Raw genomic sequence first — 15,034 nt, 5'->3', positions numbered from 1 at the left:
TCTGGCAAGGCTGGGGCTGAAGAGCCAGTGGTTGCACAGGAGCGGTGCCACTAAGCATCGTCTCTGGGCCACTCCGGCTGCTTGGGTCCTCACGCCTTTGTTCCTGGCTGTTTGAATTTTGGATTTGGGGAGATTGGTGTTGATGTTTGTGGTGTTATACATATTGCTCCGTAGGTTCCTGTTCTCCCATTTTCCAGTGTAATCAGCCTCTGTACGTTTTCACAAAAACAGCATGTTTGCATTGTTACTGTTTCTCTTCCAAAATGCTGATCTATCTGTAGCCTGAATGGTAGTCATGTTAGTGAGATGTGAAAGTAACATGCTTCTTGTTCTGTAAAGGTGGATGCGACTACAGCACATCGCATTGACAGTCTTGCAGCTCTGAGTATGGACAGGTCTGGACTCATGCGAGAAGGACTCAGAGTCCCCAGCAGCATTGTCTATTCCAGCTTGTGCGGACTTGGCTCGGAAAAATCACGGGATGCTACGGGTTCGATAGCCAGCCTGGGATTTACTCCTGAAAGAAATCCAGAGATACAGTTTAAGTCTAATCCCCCCGAAGCGGTGGAAAGCACAGCTGTCTCTGGAAAAGCCCCGAACGGCTTCAGCGCTATATACAAAGCGCCACCTGGAATACAAAAAAACTCTGTCCCAACAGGGGAGACACTGGGTTTGGACCGAGCTGCAGGTGACAGGCAGAGTCCCCTTGGTGTCAATGGTGCTAGTTACCTAAGGCTCCCCTGGGTAAACCCCTACATGGAGGGCGCAACGCCCACCATATACCCTTTCCTTGACTCACCAAATAAGTATTCGTTGAACATGTACAAGGCATTGCTACCTCAGCAGTCCACCTACAGCTTACCGCAGCACCTGGCTTACTCGCCCGTATGTACAAACGGTGAACGTTTTTTATACCTGCCTCCCTCCCACTACGTTGCCCCTCACATCCCTTCGTCGCTGGCATCACCCATGAGGCTCTCGACTGCTTCAGCTTCACCAGCAATCCCACCTTTGGTGCACTGTCCGGATAAGAGCTTATCGTGGAAGATGGGGGTGAGCCCAGGCAACCCTGTCGACACGCATGCCTACCCCCACATCCAGAGCAGCAAGCAGCCCCGGGTCCCCACCGCCAAGCCAGCCCCTGCCAACTTGCCTGCAGATCCCGCACTCCTGCTGCCGCACTCGCCCCGGCCGTCCCCTCGCCTCCCCCTGCCCACCCAGGTCGGGGATGCCTACGCCGATTTCCACAAACATTTCCCCAGGATCACCACCTCTCCCTCCTCTGCTGTTACGCTCCCAAAGCCCTATGTGAACATCGGCAGTGAATTTCCACCTGCTCGTCTCTCCAACGGGAAGCTTCCCAAAGGCAGTGATGCTGGGGAGGCACCCTTGCCATCTGCCCCCCATACACGGAAGGCTGGCCATGACCGGAAAGACAGCAGGTCTCCCCCACTCCTGGAAAAGCAGACTCCGACCAAAGACGTCACCGATAAACCGCTGGACTTGTCGGCAAAAGTGGTTGATGCAGAAACTGCTGGCAAGTCAGACCATGGTAAGAAAATTATGCCAACGGTGCTGGTGCATGGAAGGGCAGGAGGGGGGACGCACTTGCCAGGCAGTGACATCGTTCAGAAAGAAACCATTTCTCCTGGGAACAGCTGCCCCATCTACAGGCCTGAAATTATCAGCACGGCACCATCCTCCTGGATCGTTCCTGGTCCCAGCCCCAGTGAGGAGGCTGGGAAAAATGTCCAACTGAAAAACAAGGCACTGGACTGGGTTATGCCACAGCCGCGGAGTTCCTCCTGCCCCAGGATGGGTGGCACGGAGGCAGTGGTCGGCAGCGTTTCGGGGGCGGTGTCAGCGGGGGGGCGGCCAGCATCAGCGTCACCAGCTCCCAATGCCAACGTGGATTGCGCCAAGACGGCCCGGAGCTCTGGCGGAGAGCACCGCCTCAGTTATACAGCACGTCGGGCAGCCCGTCGCCACTCCTGCGAAACACAGCACTAAGGTGGCCAAATCCTGTGGTCAGGAAGCCAACTTCAAGGCGACTGAGACTGCCCTGGCCTCCAGCCCCATCTTCCTGCCACCCAATGAGGCATTTCGCTCCCCACCTCTGCCCTACCCCAGGAGTTACCTCCCATATCCAGTGCCGGAGGGGATTGCCATCAGCCCTCTCACCCTCCATGGGAAAGGACACGTCTACCCACACCCTGTCTTGCTGCCCAATGGCAGCCTCTACCCCACCCACCTGGCTCCCAAACCTGGCCTCCCTTACAGCCTGCCAGCTGGAAGGGGGGAGTTCATGACCTACCAGGATGCACTGGGAGTGGGGATGGTGCACCCCATGCTGTTGCAGCATTCTGCTTTGGAGATCAACAAAGAGGAGAAGACAGAACGGAGGTCACGGTCTCACGAGAGAGTCCGCTATGAGGACCCTGCTCTGCGGGGCCGGTTGCCAGAGCTCCTGGAGAGTGGTGGGAAGATGCATTTCGAAATGCCCAGTGACAAGAGCGTGAAATTGCACCAGAGCTCTGGCCACAGCAAAAACTCTGCAAAAAGCGACAAACACCTCTTCCCGGATCTTCTGCGAGACGAGCAAGAGGCTAAGAGTGAAGCAAACACAGTGAAAGCCAGCTTTGCTACAGAAGGCAGTAATCAGACTAATGACCCTACAAAGCACAAGGTAGAGCAGGCGTCGCAGCACAGAGATTTTATTGTAATGAGAGAGGAGTTTGGAAGAAATAATGATGTTCACGAAACCTATAATTTCAAGCAAGCCCAGAGTTCATCAGTGTTCGGCTTAAGGAAAGAAGATTTATCTGTGAGCCAGCCTAAAGAGAGAGTGGCGGTCCAGCCTTCGCCTGTTTTCTTGGAAAGCGTGCACGAGAGCGATACTCCAGCTCTGGCTTTTGGCAAGGTGCAGGAGGACGCAAAGCCGTTCTGCATGGGAACTGCGCCGCCGAGCATTGATGCCAACCAGACCTATACCAAAGATGGAGCCGACGACGCGGAGTCTGCCGATGGCAAAATACTGAAACCCAAGCCGTCGAAGTTGGCCAAGAGGATCGCAAACTCTGCCGGTTATGTAGGTGACCGATTCAAGTGTGTGACGACTGAACTCTACGCTGACTCCAGCCAGCTCAGCCGGGAGCAGCGGGCGTTGCAGGTGAGTCCGCGCGGTCCAACGACTGCCGCGCTTTTTGTCGTTATTTCTCTGTTGCAAGTCACAGTTGAGTTTTTAAAGTTGAGAGAAGCAACACAAGTGGGGAGACCAGAAATTCTTTTTGTTGGGTTGTACTCGCCGGAAATGGTTTTAAATAGCAAAGTAAGTTTGTTAGTGAGAGTGAGGCGATGTAAAGAATAGTATGTGTGGCTTATAGGTATGTATGGGCTAGTGAGCTTTAAAGGGCTTTTACTAAGATCTGATACAAATGTTAATGCACGTCAATGCAATGTTTGTGCAGTTTCGAGGGGAGTCGGACAGGCATGCATGTTACCTTGGCGCTGGCTGTAATTTCTCGGCTGGCCTGTAGTGCCAGCTAGCACAGCGTACCCAGAAGTTGTGATCAGCATGCCAAATGTGCTGTTGGATGGCAAGGAGTCGCAGCCATGCATTAGCGGGTCTCAGGCAACGTTGGTGCCAAGCGAGCGCGTAGGGAAGAGTAGGAGAGGTATTGAGGTTGATGCTAAGGGATGATAGACAGATGCTGTGTAGGAATATTCTTAGGGTGTTTTACTTATAATGAAGGGATGAGTTAAGCCAAATTGTTTTGCATTGTTAAGAAAAGAATTGGTTTATGCTTATAAAAATGGATGAAATTATCTAAATGATCCATTGAGTGCCCATTTTAATTACATAGATGGAAGGATTACAAGAGGACAGTATTTTATGTCTACCTGCTGCTTACTGTGAGGTCAGTTCTTCAAATTTTTATTACTAGACTCTTACATAAACCTTTGAGTTAAATTTCATTTCCAAATACACAAAGGGAAGTTTGTGGGCCATGGTCGTTTTTTATTCATTGTATGGTTTTGTGTTGTTGTTTTTATTTTATTTTACTTTATTTCTTTTTGTTTTTGTCTCTTTTTACCTCCAAAATGGAATGTTTTTGTTTTATATATAATATACATTTATATATAATCTTTTATATATATATACTTATATATGAAAGAATTGTGTGGCTATTTGCTTATAAGATGCTAGAACGCTGTTTTACAAGTCAGGTGTGTTATACTCCTACCCTTAACTATCTATCTGAAACCTTGGTTTTGAGTCAATTTTTTCTTTGGAAATGCTTTCATATAAGGTAAGGTAAATGAAGTAGTTTTTATTGCAAGACTTTTTTTCATATCAATTCTCTTTCTAGCGTGCAATGATGCGCTTCTCAGAGTTGGAGATGAAAGAGAGAGAAGGCCAAACAGCTACCAAAGACTCAGAGGTCTGCAGATTCAGCCAGGCAGACTGGGAAAACTTGAAAGGAAACAGTGAAAAGAAGCCAAAGTCTGTTGCTCTGGAAGATGCCATTGCTGACCAAAATGACAATGACAGATGTAAGCGAATTTAGATGGCTTTCTGAAGCGTGTATGTGTCTCTGTGCCATGGCAGCTTGCAGCAAAGCAAGCAAATCTTCGTGTTCTCACCGTGTTGCTGGTGAAAGTCACTGACCTCATCCTCTGCAGGTGCTGAGTTGCCATGGCTGGTGCCCTCTGTGCTTGTTTTTGGGGTTTGCAAGTTTCTGGTTGCCATTGTACCTGCTTTTCAGGAGATAAGTTAACTGCCTGTCACTGAGTTCCTGCCTTAGAGAGATCCTCCTTTTGACTGATGGGGTGCTGCATCAGCCAGTGAACGCAAAAGTCCAAGGTTATATTTTAAATACGGAAGGGAGATGGGGGAAGAGAGGAAAGCAGGGAGGAGTTCAGCTTCCTGAAGTTGCAGTAGCACTGAGATATGCCAGTATTGCAGTCTTCAGGCAAAGCAGGGATGGAGGACAGAAGAGTGATGGGAAGTGGGGAAGGATGTGATCTGCCAGGCTGGCTTATCCATAAAAGCTGCCAGTAACGACTCCAAATGATAAGAACCTACTTTGCCAGGGTGACTTCTGCTGCAGTGGCTGGGGAGGTATGTGAGGCACAGGTTCTTGCAGGCAGAGTCTGTGAAATTCCCTGTGGGGCTGTCAGTTCCCTCTAGGCTGTGGCAGGGTGTCAGAGGACTATGGAAAATGCAACATCTTAAAACTAAGATGAACTTTAAAATAAACAAATGGTATTAGGGGATTTTTTTACTGTATGCAAGAAAAGATCACTTCTTTTTTGTTTGTGCTCTTGGTAAGCATATGGCTTCTGTCAGTTTCCACAGGTTTTTTTTGTTTTACCTATGTATTTAAGGAATGGATCAGTTCCTTCTGTTGCTACTTTGTTTTGAACAACTCAGAAAAAAAAACTGTGCTGAAAGCATTGCAAAACAAGAGGAAACGCACTGCAGGCTGCTCCCTGTGTGTGTGTTTGTGCACTGTGTAACTCAGTGGTTAAGTGTGCTCTTCTGTAGGTGGAGATTCATGGGTAGGGCTAGTAGAAAATTTCGTTCAGGCAGTTTAATAACTTTGAATTATTGTTCTGGTCTTTGGTTAATGCTTTTGGCAGAGAGCACGCTGGTCAATCGTACTTGCTCAGTTACTCACCTAAATCAAGTTACTGTGGTATTGCTATTGCTGAAATAACAGCCTCAACAAAAATCGGCCTGGCAAAACAGCAAGGGAAAGTTTTAATTGTGGAAGTGGAGAGGGTACCAGGGTGGGGAGAGGCAGGCTGAGGCTCTGGAAGCTGGGCAGCCTTTTCCTTTCCAAGCTCTGTTGAGGTAGCTGCAGGGAGGAAGGCACAGCTTCCTTTGCAGTCCCCGTGTAAAAGCTGAGAGCTGGGCAGGCTGCCGCCCTTGCTGTCCCCATTGCAGCCTTCCTTGCTCCTCAGAGGACTTGGGATGCCCTGGTGATGTCCTCTGTTAAATTCCACCTTGGCTGTGCTGGAAAGCTAGAAGAGCAGTGGCAGCAGCAGTCCCACAGCTTATTCTGGCTGCAGAGAGGGCTCAGCAAAGAGGAGGATGATGGGCTGTGGAGCTGAGGGAGGGGCCCAGGGGATTAAGAGAGGGAGGGAAGGCAGGCTTGCTCAGGGACATGGGGCTGCTTGTGGAGGGATGGCAGGGGGCTGTGGAGAGGATGAGTGTAGAGCATAATTGTATGCTGAAACCCCTCCCCCCATCCTTGCAAAAGGCTGATGATACGGTTTGTCTGTAAACTCACCATTTAGTGAGATCTCTGACACTTGAATCTGCTGGCTAAAATGTGTTTGAGACTATTAAATAACTGTTGGAAGCAGGGAAAGTATGTTCAGTTCATTCCTTTCCTCTGCTAATTAGCTCTGACTTAACAGGCTATTTCAGACTTTGGCCAAATGTCTAAACTCCTAAAAGCACGGGTGTGTTCTGCTGAGGGAGCTCCTTTTTTGCCCTTCTGGGCAGCAGCAAGTACTTACCAGTACAGATTCAGGTCTCAGTAAAAGTTTTTTATCGAGGTGGTCCACCTCCTGCCCCTTGGGATAGCAGCTGATAAATCAGGAAGCCGAGTTTCACACCTCTTGAATGCCTCTACTGTGGTGGCTTGGGCTCTCTGTTGGGGCTTAAGCCACCGGCAGCCTTAATGCATCTCTCACTGAGCGACTGGAGCTCTGCCTTCTCTTCCCCTTCGGTGAGAGCCAGGGCTGCTTTATCTTTTGCCTTCCCTTTGCCTTCAATTTCTGACCACGCTGTTGGTGCTTTTGGCTTTAAAGCTCCTGAACGGGAACGAGCTGATGGTTTGCAGCCTCGTCTGTTTCCCTTCTGCCTCCTGCAAGCGATCTTGCTGCTTGAAAAGTTGTTTCCCCCTGTTTCATGTTTGTGTGGTACTAGCTGAAAGTGAAACAGCCATGCCTTTACCTGTGTGAGGAGGGAATTTAGGAGTGAAACCGGTGAGCTGTTCTGCCCCCACTGCCAGCACTTCACCTGCCTGATGTCAGCAGGGAGGAAGGAAACTGCATCCAAAACTGTGATTGTGGCATGGAGCCAACTCCCAGGGCTCCCCCGCTGCCGCCTCGGCACGGTGGCAGCCGTGCTTGGCATGGAGCACCAGAGCTGATCGGGGCCCTGGCAGCTGCCTGCCCCCTTGGCTCCTCTAAACCTACCAGTGCAACAAAGGGCTAAATAGCACAGGCAGGTGATGCTTACAGAGGCATCTGATGGGATGGAAACTGCTCTTTTTTTTAGCTTGTCCTAGGACTTGCTGATTTTCCTAGCTGTACTGCACGTGTATAGACTTTTTTGGAAGCAGATGAAGGCATAATATCTGGTTCCTTAAGTTTTCTTCTGACTTGGCAGTGCATGGCTTTGTTGTACTGGGAGTCTCCTTAAGCTTCATCGAGCCTTCTGGAGAAGGGTAAAAGAGGTGGGCTTTTGTTTTGTTTAGGTTTTTGTTTTGCCTTTTTTTTTTTAAAGGCCCAATTTAAGGCAGGTAGCCATGTTAGCTAATTAATGAGCAATTAAAGCCGAGCAGTAAAGTAGAAGTGCTTCAGTTCTCTCCCATCTCGTTTAGGTTTTGCTGGGCATCTGAGAGCGGGCATCTGAGAGCAGCCGCAAAGCTGCTTTGTTGCCAAGGTGACTTGTAAATGTTGCTGAGGCAATGCTGCTCCAGTGCATTTTCATAGCACAAACATGATAAATTATGGGATGCATATGTCATGAGTCATAGGATTGTTCAGAGATCAAGTGATTTAAGCTATTGGCATGGACACACGCATCAATACGGGCATGTGATGATCGCATGTTGGTTCGTAACAAAGCTCTTCCAGAGGTTTTGAAAATCATGCTTGAGTGTGAAAGATTGAATAAATTCTACAAGCTGTGAATTTCTTGGTTGGGGAGCATGACTTTACCTGTTTATTTAGTTGTTTAGGATGGAAGACACTGCCTGTTTAAACCTTAGCTGGGCACAATTACCCCAATATATTAAAAGCCTGCTCTTAAGGCATGAGGTTATGAGGAAGAAGTTAAAGCCGTTTGTAGGTGTGAAGGTAAATGGTGTGATGTGCCAAAACACATTGCACAATTGATCTTAGCGTTGTAGCGAGGTGCTGGTGTCTCTTTGCATGGTGATCCCCTGCTTTTCTTTTTTCTTGCTGAGCTGTGTGTACACTGGAACAAATGAAAGATGGAGGCAGTAAACATGTCCTTTGCCCTGGTCAGTTATTACCTTCCTGCCACAGGACATAGTGCAAAAAGAAAAAGGGAAAAAGAGTGGTGGTTGCTTGTTTGTGCAGTGTGGTAGGCTTGGGCAGAATGAAACAAAATGCAGAAAGCTCCCAAGCAGAGGTACATGGAGGGAAAAGTGAAATCAGCTGGGTTCCCTCTGCCCCATGGGATACTCAGAATTGAATTCTGAGGATGTCTTATGGAATTTCTTACTGTTGTTGTGATCTCCGTGCTGAATACTGGGTTTTAGCATTTGGATAGTCATTACCATTCTTGGATGAATAAAAGGTGCCTTGCATATGTGAGCGCAATGAGAGGTTGCTCCAGGGAAGAGGAAAGGCAGTTTTTAGCTGCCATGTTATTTGAACAAAAGAATCTGCAGCTTAAACACTAAGATGTGTTTCCTTGTTTGCATCGCATGAGAGGGCCTGGTCTCAAGCAGTTGACAGCAACAGGAAGATGAAAAAATGAAAGAAAGGTTTTTTTGGGTAGTGTGTTTGTGTGTGCGTGTAACTTTCTTGTGAGATTGTAGCCCGTGCACGAAGGCAGAAAGCCCTGAGATTGTAGCCCGTGTCTAAGCCCGTCCTTCAGACAGAAACCAGATGTGAAGAAGCATTTTCTTAATTCTTCCTTGTTTCTAGATTGGTAGGACAGTGAGAAATGGTTTGAATTGTTGGTGTTGGTTGTCACAGCTGGTGTGAGACTGGCAAATACTGGAGGCTTGAGGAAGGAACACATTTAAGAGTTTAATCTCCTTACTCATAGAGGTGTGTTGCTATGAGAACTCAGCATTTATCCTGTGTTTCTGGCTACCTCGCCACTGTTTGAATAATGATGATATAAAAACTCCCAAGTATTTTGTTGTTGTTTTCTTCTTCAGGCAGAGAAAAGGATGTTGTAGATACATGGCACGGGAGGGGGGTGGTGGGAACAAAAGCAGATAAATTCTCCTCATCCTTGTTGGGCACGCATGTTATGCTTATGTTGCTGTGCTTCTTGTTGACATTTATATCTTAATTTGGGGAGACATGGCGTCTGATCCCGGTTGCTTGCAAAACAGTTTGAGGACGGAGCGGAATCCGGTGGTAAAATATTAATAGAGCCTGCGTTCCGTGAGGCAGCTGCAGCTGTGCCAGGGGGAAAAGCCTCTGGGCTTGCGACGTGTCCGTGCAGGCTGCGAGGAGAGCCTGACAGCCTGTGGGCTGTGCCGTGTCGCCAGCAGCGACTGACCTTTGTTCTTTCGCACTGGAAGCCCAGCTGTGGGAGAGGCGGGAGCGCCGGAGCAGAGAGGCGAGGACGCGTCCCGCGCGGCGCCCTGGCTGCGCCGGGGCTGCGCTCCCGCGTCGATGCAGGGTGGTTACACAACCGGGATTAGTGCGCGGAGATGCCGCTTCCCTAATGGTCTTAGCTGCAGCGAGCGGGACGGATTTCAGAGCCGCGTGTGCAGCGGGCGGTCCTTGAGAGGGATTTCTGGCTCGGCAGCTGCGGAGATGCAGCTCTGGTCCCCTGAGGGTCCCTCTCGAGCGGAGGCCAAGGTGTCACGGAGCTGCTGGCAGCGAGGGCTTTTTGGATGAACCGCAGTTAGGTGTGTGCTGTTCTTCCCAGCATGTGGAGCCCCGGAGGAACGCTGACAGTGACAAGCTGTTAGCAAGGTCTCTTCCCTCTTTATTTTTCAGCACAGTCTGAGCGAGCGGCGCTCGGCATCCCCGTGCCAAGTCCTCTTGCAGATAGAGAAGGAATTAATCTCTGCAGCAGGTCGCTTTCGGTGGTGGCAGGCTGGAATTAGCTTGCTGTTTCCTGCAAGCCATAAAGATTAAGACCGTCACCCCCCCCGCCCCCCCGCCACCTCCCTACACCCTGCTACTTCCTCTGACCCTGCAAGAGCTTCTCTGGGAATTGGTCAGGATGTGCCTGTCTTTTCTCAGGCCAGACAGTGTTAGGAGCAGGAAAGCTATCCCAGTGTAGTGACTCTCAGCATGAACCATGGCCTGTAGCTGTTGGTGCTGCTGGAGATGAGAAGGCTCTAAGACAGCAGGAGCGTGGCTGAGAGTGCCCTTACCTGATCTCTTCAGGGAAACTGACCACAGAAGTATAATGTTTCCTTATGAAAGGAGGAAAATAGCAGATTGCATTAAAAATGTAAGATGAAATCTGATAGACGCATTTATTTCTATAGTGATACTTAAAACGTGACTGGTCCAGCTGCTTTTATGCTGTATGAAACAGGACTGCTGGTGCTTTTGGTGTGGTTATAGGGTACAGCTGTGGGGCGGTGTCCTCATGCCAGATGTGCGAGCACAGGGTGCTGCCAGATCCATTCTGATCTGGGGGGACGCTGCGATTTAGAGGCACGTCATAGTAAGCTGAGATACCTGTTCTCTGGAACATTTCAGCATTGTTGGCTGGAAGAAGTGTGACAAAGTGCATTTTAAAGTCTGGGAGGGAGCATGTGTTGGCCAGACGGCCTTGTGGAGAGCAGCATCGCCAAACAGCGGAGCAGCCCAAGCATCCCGCTCGCCTGCAGAAAATCAGCTTTTGTTTTGATTTTTCTTGGCCCATATCTTGTGCTGTTTTATAAGCAGCCCTGCAGGCAGCTTCCCAAGCAGCATAAAAATTATGCTGGGGTGTCTTCTGGTGCCCACAAACATCTCCAGAGCCCTTGGTGCTACTTGGAGCCATTTCCAGGTTGTGGTGAAGAGAAATCTCACCAGGGAAGTTTCCCCTTCCCACCGCCCCCAGCCTTCCATTACTGACAACAGCTATTTCAGGGAAGGTCGAGAAACCAGGAGGGGTTGGCAGAGCTGTAGGATGGTGCAGTCAAGATAAGGTGAGATAGAGTTGGGCTGCATCCAGATGCTGCCAGTGGTGGGTCTTGGAGGGGACAGGAGGGGAGATGGGAGAGGGGAACAGTGTCAGCCCTGATGAGGGGGAAGAGCAGAAGCTGAAGGCCAGGCTGGACAGGGCAAGAGACTGAGTGAAAGAGAGAGAGGATCCGTGGGAGGGAAGGGCAACAGAGCTGTCAGGAGTCCAGATAGGAAACCAGCAGATGTGTTTGCAGGAAGGGAAGTGGGAGAGGGAGGAAGGGCAAGAAGGAGGAAGAGGAAAAGGGGCAGAGAGCCGTGGGAAAGTAGGATGGAACATAGAGTTTGCCAAACAGCGGCAGAGGTGTGGAGTATTGGTTGACCAGGAGGGCTAAAACATGTGGGAAACCCAACTTGTTTGTGAGAATTGTAAATGGGAGCTGATTATTTTTGTTGCAGTCTGCACTGCATCTCTGCCTAACCTTGCCTTTGCTAGTTTGGTTGAACCCAAGAAAACAACATTTTTCAAGATGGTGATTAAGTGTAATTTTAAATCAAGCATCCATTTAAAATTGCATAGGCTGTCTCTGAATTTGGGCAAACAGTATTGGAGGGAAGCTGGAGTTAGTGCAGGCGAGGCAGCATGGGTGTTTTCGTGGCTAATTTGTCAGACTAGTTTCTAGTAAGCTTTTCAGAGCTCACCCTCTTGCTATTGCTGGAAATACTCCTTGAAAAAAAGTGAGGTCTGTTTTAAAAGGAGGTGACAGAGATCATGTGAGGTACAGTGACTGGTTGGTTACTTGAAGTGAGGAAGCCTTTTTATAACCTTGGATTCAAGTAGTGCTTTTTTGCAAAATATCACAGCTATTCTTAGTGGCATTTCTGTGTCCGTGTGTGTGTGTTCTGTATCCCATTTATATCTCCCGAAGAAGGGATGAATGCTTTTAAGTCAGACTCTGCAATTCGATGGGAGAAGTTAGTGAAAGATTAGGAATTAAGGGAGGACACATACTTGGTTGTCATCAGAAGGTGTTTTTGAACTGGATTGTTACTTGCCACAGTTTAGGGAGGTGAGGTTGCTTTTTGAAAAGGGTTTGTGCTTTCAGTATCTAAAGATGTTTCTTTATTTAAAAAAGCATATTGTGATGTTTCTATGGATACAAGCATTGTGAATGTTGTGCTTCTTAAATTAATGTAAAAACAACACAAAGTAGTGTGCTTTTGGGGGTTTTGTGCTTAACTGTTGAGAAAACTGCTGGCCAGAGGAGACTTGTTCCCAAGTACAGTTTTGTGTTTATTTGCATGCCTCATGAGCCGTAAGTCATGATGGAGATGACATTGAAGAGATCAGAGAGCAAAGCCTTCTCACAGTGAATTGTGTTGTATTTATTAGGTCTTGTGGTGTTTGTTTGTTTTTTATTTTTAGGTAACTTTACTAGTACTGAAAACAACCGAGGTCACTTTCTGGAAACTCCAGAGGAAAAAGATCTCTCAAATGAGAAGTGTTATTTAGAGAGGCATTCTGTATATGAAAAGGCAGAAGACCAGCCAACAGAAGATATTGGCCAACATTCATGTCCACGTCTGGACAGGAAACGTAAACACTCTGGTGAGAGAGTGCAAAATGATGGCAGCCAAAACGAAAGCTTTGTGGATGAACTGCAGGATGAAGTTATATCAAAAGCAAAAAAGAAGAAGAACTCCAAAGGTAAGACAGCATTTTGCTTTGGTCTCTCTCAAGGAATGTCTTGTGAAGGGAACGTCGCTTTGGCTTAATGTGTTTCCATTTTTGAACTTGCTAGTTACTAATGTGAGCACTGTCATTTCACTTTAAATTATATATATGTATATATATGTATGTATATATATGTGTATATATATATGTATATATAAAAAAACTTGGTATGTAAGGATAAAGCACTAGTCATTGGACACTGTAGCCACAGCAGTGCAAGTTACTGTAGTGCATGTAACCCTTAATGAGCGAACCTTTAAAATGCATAGTGTGGTGCTAAAGCTGAGACTATATGCCCCGAAAGTGAAATGTAGCTTTTGTTTTAAGTTGAGGGGGCTTTTTGATTAATTTTTAGTTATTTTTCCATTAGATGACTGGCCTGAGAGGGAAATGACAAACAATTCCTCTAACCACTTAGAAGAGCCCAATTGTAATGAGGTGACCAACCTGAAGGTGTGCATTGAATTAACAGGGCTCCATCCCAAAAAGCAGCGTCACCTGCAGCATCTTAGGGAACTATGGGAGCAGCAGGTGTCACCAGAGAGATCCCCGTCCGGCAAGTTGGGCCGGCAAAGCAGGAAAGATTTAGCTGAGGCTGTTCAGCCAGAGGCCACTGCAAAGGTCAAAGACTTCACAGAAGAAAGGCACACCAAGAAAAGGTCAGAGGCCAAAAGCAATAGAAGTTGGTCTGAAGAGTCCCTCAAAACAAGTGACAATGAACAAGGTATGCAGAGACTACTAGGGAAACCAGCTGGCTTTAGCATTTACAGTGACGCATGCTGCCACCGATGTTAAGGAATTGTCGAGAGCTTTTTTTCTTTCTTTTTTTTTTTTAATTATATATATTTCTGTAGATGTCCATTTGTATAAGGACTGAAACCTCTTTAAGAATGGCACTGTAGCTGATATTTGTCAGACAAGAAAATGTGTTTGTGTATGTGTGTGTAACTATGTGTTTGTGTGTGTGTGTTTTGGCTTTAAATATTTTCATAGATGATGTGAAATGAAGTTTATGGCTCTAGAGGAGAGCGGGGTGGGGGTCATAAAACGTGGGCATGCTTTTGGGTGAGACAGGGAGCAAACAGGCTGCTAGTTGGTGTAAGGGTGTTTAACCACGCATAGGACTTGAGGGGCTGTGAGCTTCTGAAACAGAGTCAGCACAGCTATAGCAGCTCTTGATCGCGGGAACCCAACACCTCCAGCACCCTCAGCTCTGCTAGCTTTCCCTGCCTTTGCCAGGACATATGCTCAAGAGCAAAGCTCAGCCTCCTCCTGAGAAGGATGCTTTGCTGGTTCGTCCTGAGCATGTCCTGTAAACCCCTGTCACCCTACTTCCCGGCCCCTTGACAGAGATCTTCCAGCAGCTCTCTCCTAAGGGATTGCTTCCTTGAAGCGTATCACGCATTTCCTTGACTTGTTTCTGGTTTCTTCTTTCCCCCTCACTCCACTTCCTCCTTTCCCCATCCTCCCTCCCATTTCTGTCAATTACCTACCCTGGGGGAGAACCTGTGGATCTCTGCCAAAAAAAATCTGCCAGATTTTCATTGGGATGGACAGGTCACTCTCCTGTCCTCACTGTTCTCAGCCCCTGGGCACGTTTTCTTCTCTGATGCTTTTCTCCTTCCCTGCAACATTTTGCTGCTGTAGCTTGGCTGAAGAACTGATGGGGAATGGAATCACACAGTCCACAGGGTCCTTTTCTTTTCTTTCTCTTCTGTTCTTACTCTCCAAGCCCTCTGGGTTTTTTTGAGGAAAGACTATTTCTGGGAGTGAGAGCTCCATGTATGGCATTTGGGCTCCTTCCTCCTTCACAAACCTGGAAGCTTCATCGACTGGAAGATGTTCACATTCCAGCTGGCCTAACCTGTAGTTTAGCTGAGATCCCCTTTAAAGAGAGAAGCATGAGGAGAGTGGATCCTCTTGTCCCGTGCCATGGAGAGGACCGAGTCCAGATCATCCTGTGCCAGTGGGACTTTCCTTGGTAGTGTCTGTGAAACAGTCACAGGCAAAAATATCAGCTTCCCTTCAGTCCTAAAGCTCCTCATCTGTCCTTCTCCTTGGTAGGACTATCTGAGGCAGAAACCCCCAAACTTTGATGCTTATTGATGGGGAAGGTTCTCCAAAAGGATTTGTGGAGCAGGAGATCAAAACTTGGTTTAAAAGGAGCCTTGAGTCTTACTTCCTTGCTTTATGTGCTGCCTTGGCGGGCATGGTGTTGGCTCA

The 15,034-nt window shown here is 48.0% G+C and overlaps 1 protein-coding gene across 1 annotated transcript in view; it reads left to right on the top strand.

Annotated features, from left to right (window-relative positions):
- The window catches only part of BCOR (BCL6 corepressor), a 58,736-nt gene that overhangs the window by 21,665 nt on the left and 22,037 nt on the right, over positions 1-15,034 (top strand). The window contains 6 exon segments of the mRNA XM_039552246.1: positions 340-1,938; positions 1,940-3,169; positions 3,864-3,917; positions 4,371-4,554; positions 12,503-12,784; positions 13,182-13,535. Of these exon segments, the coding sequence (XP_039408180.1) occupies positions 340-1,938; positions 1,940-3,169; positions 3,864-3,917; positions 4,371-4,554; positions 12,503-12,784; positions 13,182-13,535 (3,703 nt within the window).

The sequence above is a fragment of the Corvus cornix genome, chromosome 1 (assembly GCF_000738735.6).
Source record: "Corvus cornix cornix isolate S_Up_H32 chromosome 1, ASM73873v5, whole genome shotgun sequence".
NCBI lineage: Eukaryota > Metazoa > Chordata > Aves > Passeriformes > Corvidae > Corvus > Corvus cornix.
This window is presented reverse-complemented; position numbering and strand designations above follow the sequence as displayed.